The sequence below is a fragment of the Vollenhovia emeryi genome, unplaced genomic scaffold, assembly GCF_000949405.1.
Source record: "Vollenhovia emeryi isolate VEMERY1.0 unplaced genomic scaffold, V.emery_V1.0 DF946415.1, whole genome shotgun sequence".
Taxonomy (NCBI): domain Eukaryota; kingdom Metazoa; phylum Arthropoda; class Insecta; order Hymenoptera; family Formicidae; genus Vollenhovia; species Vollenhovia emeryi.
Window position 1 is genome coordinate 1 of NW_011959951.1, and position 1,910 is coordinate 1,910.

Below are 1,910 nucleotides of genomic sequence, written 5' to 3' on the forward strand. Positions count from 1 at the left end.
TTTTCACCTCTGGTTGCGCGCCGCCCTCGGCGTTCCTCCGGTTTTCCACCTCTGGTTGCGCGCCGCCCTCGGCGTTCCTCCGGTTTTTCACCTCTGGTTGCGCGCCGCCCTCGGCGTTCCTCCGGTTTTTCACCTCTGGTTGCGCGCCGCCCTCGGCGTTCCTCCGGTTTTTCACCTCTGGTTGCGCGCCGCCCTCGGCGTTCCTCCGGTTTTTCACCTCTGGTTGCGCGCCGCCCTCGGCGTTCCTCCGGTTTTCCACCTCTGGTTGCGCGCCGCCCTCGGCGTTCCTCCGGTTTTCCACCTCTGGTTGCGCGCCGCCCTCGGCGTTCCTCCGGTTCTCCACCTCTGGTTGCGCGCCGCCAACGGCGTTCCTCCGGCGGGAAATCACCACCCTACCCCGAACTGGCATTGAGCCGCCAGTCCTCGCAACCATCCTCCACGTCGTCGACACCATTCATCTGGTCTGAACCCCGCAAAAGAAAGGGGGACCTTCTCCGTCGTAGCCAACCTCAGTTCCCAGTCGTCCAGGGGCAATTTCACAGAGTCCCCTCGAACAGACGGAATCTCACACTGAGATGGGCACACAGCGAATTTTACCGATCTTACGCGAACTCTAGTTATTTCGTTGGTGCAATGAAGTGGTTACGTAATTACTTCTGATTTGCCTTTACGCGTTCCATTTGCAGATTAACGTTAACCGCAGTCAGAGTACTCACTCTCGGGTCTCCCTACTACAACAAATGAATCAGAAGTTGCCAAGAGTGCAATGATGACGGCAATGAATCGATTATCATAATCGAGAAATCCATCTGAGCATTCGATTAAACGACAACATATGAAGTCTCTTTTTCACTTCAACCCTCCCGTGATTCTGAACTCCATCGTTCTCTGAGTGCCTATTTAAGGGATTAATTCAAAATAAGTTAGCATTAATCACCCCCCACCACTAACAGCATGTATTCCTTCCCCCGCTTTTTAACCCCGCTAATCCAAGATGCTTCCCGCAGGCACGCCCAAACATGGGCAGGTCGCGACGAGCTGGACACAAGGTCCAGCTCAGGCGCATAGCACGAGAGTACGCTACTTCTGGGGTCTTCGACCCAGGATATTCGACAGGGCTCTAGAGCCTCCTCAACCCTCGCTCCCGCGTCATCCTCCTCCTCTCTCCAACCCTCCGGTTGCCCCCAGGCACCCTCACCCCCCACCACCGTACAGGCCTCCGGACCCGTGCCCGACCAGGACGTGGGCTCCGCGCCCTCCCGTAACCCCAGCACCTAGGCCTCCACGGGCCAGCCTGGCCAGCGCGCCTCCGGCACCACCGGCTGATGCAACTAAGAGGCCACCGCAGGAACCAAGGCCACGGCAACCACGTGTGGCCCCGCCCCGGACTCGGCCCTGCATCGTCCGAATCGAGGCCCTGCATCAGAAGGTCCGGATAGCCCGACGGCCCAGGAACCCCCGGCGGGGAAGCAAGGATATGCCCCCACTGGGCTAGGTTCCCCCAATTCGTTCCTTTCTCTCTCTCATCTCTCTCTCTCTACACTGTACATAGTCGTTCTTGTAATATATATAATTTAGTTCCTTCCCAGATGCTTCTGCTCATTTAACCACTCAACCTGTTTTCCCATTTTCCCTTGTCTCCCTATGAGACACGCGTCCCCGTAAAAATCGGACGTAACAACAATAATAATATGTTTGAAATTTGAACTCTTGAGCGTACAGGCGTTTATCATATTTTTTAATGATCCAGATAATTTAGTCGTTAAATTCTGAAAAATTATTTAATTTCTCATTTACTTAGTAATTTAATTAACCACCTCCACCTGTACCAGGTCCTAAACGGCTTTTACGTTTCAAATTGATTTATTTAATTTCTTTTATCTCGACGCTCTCCTTGTGAGCATAACATA

General features: G+C 54.0%; 1 protein-coding gene across 1 annotated transcript; it reads left to right on the forward strand.

Moving 5' to 3' along the window:
* Positions 1-994: 994 nt before the first annotated feature.
* Positions 995-1,495, forward strand: LOC105559761 (proline-rich protein 2-like). The gene has a single exon (XM_012008312.1). The coding sequence runs from the start codon at positions 995-997 to the stop codon at positions 1,493-1,495; it is 501 nt and encodes a 166-aa protein (XP_011863702.1).
* The last annotated feature ends 415 nt before the right edge of the window (positions 1,496-1,910 follow it).

Bases quoted from the DNA above. Each gene is read 5' to 3' on its own strand.
- LOC105559761 (XM_012008312.1), top strand. From the start codon at position 995: ATGCTTCCCGCAGGCACGCCCAAACATGGGCAGGTCGCGACGAGCTGG.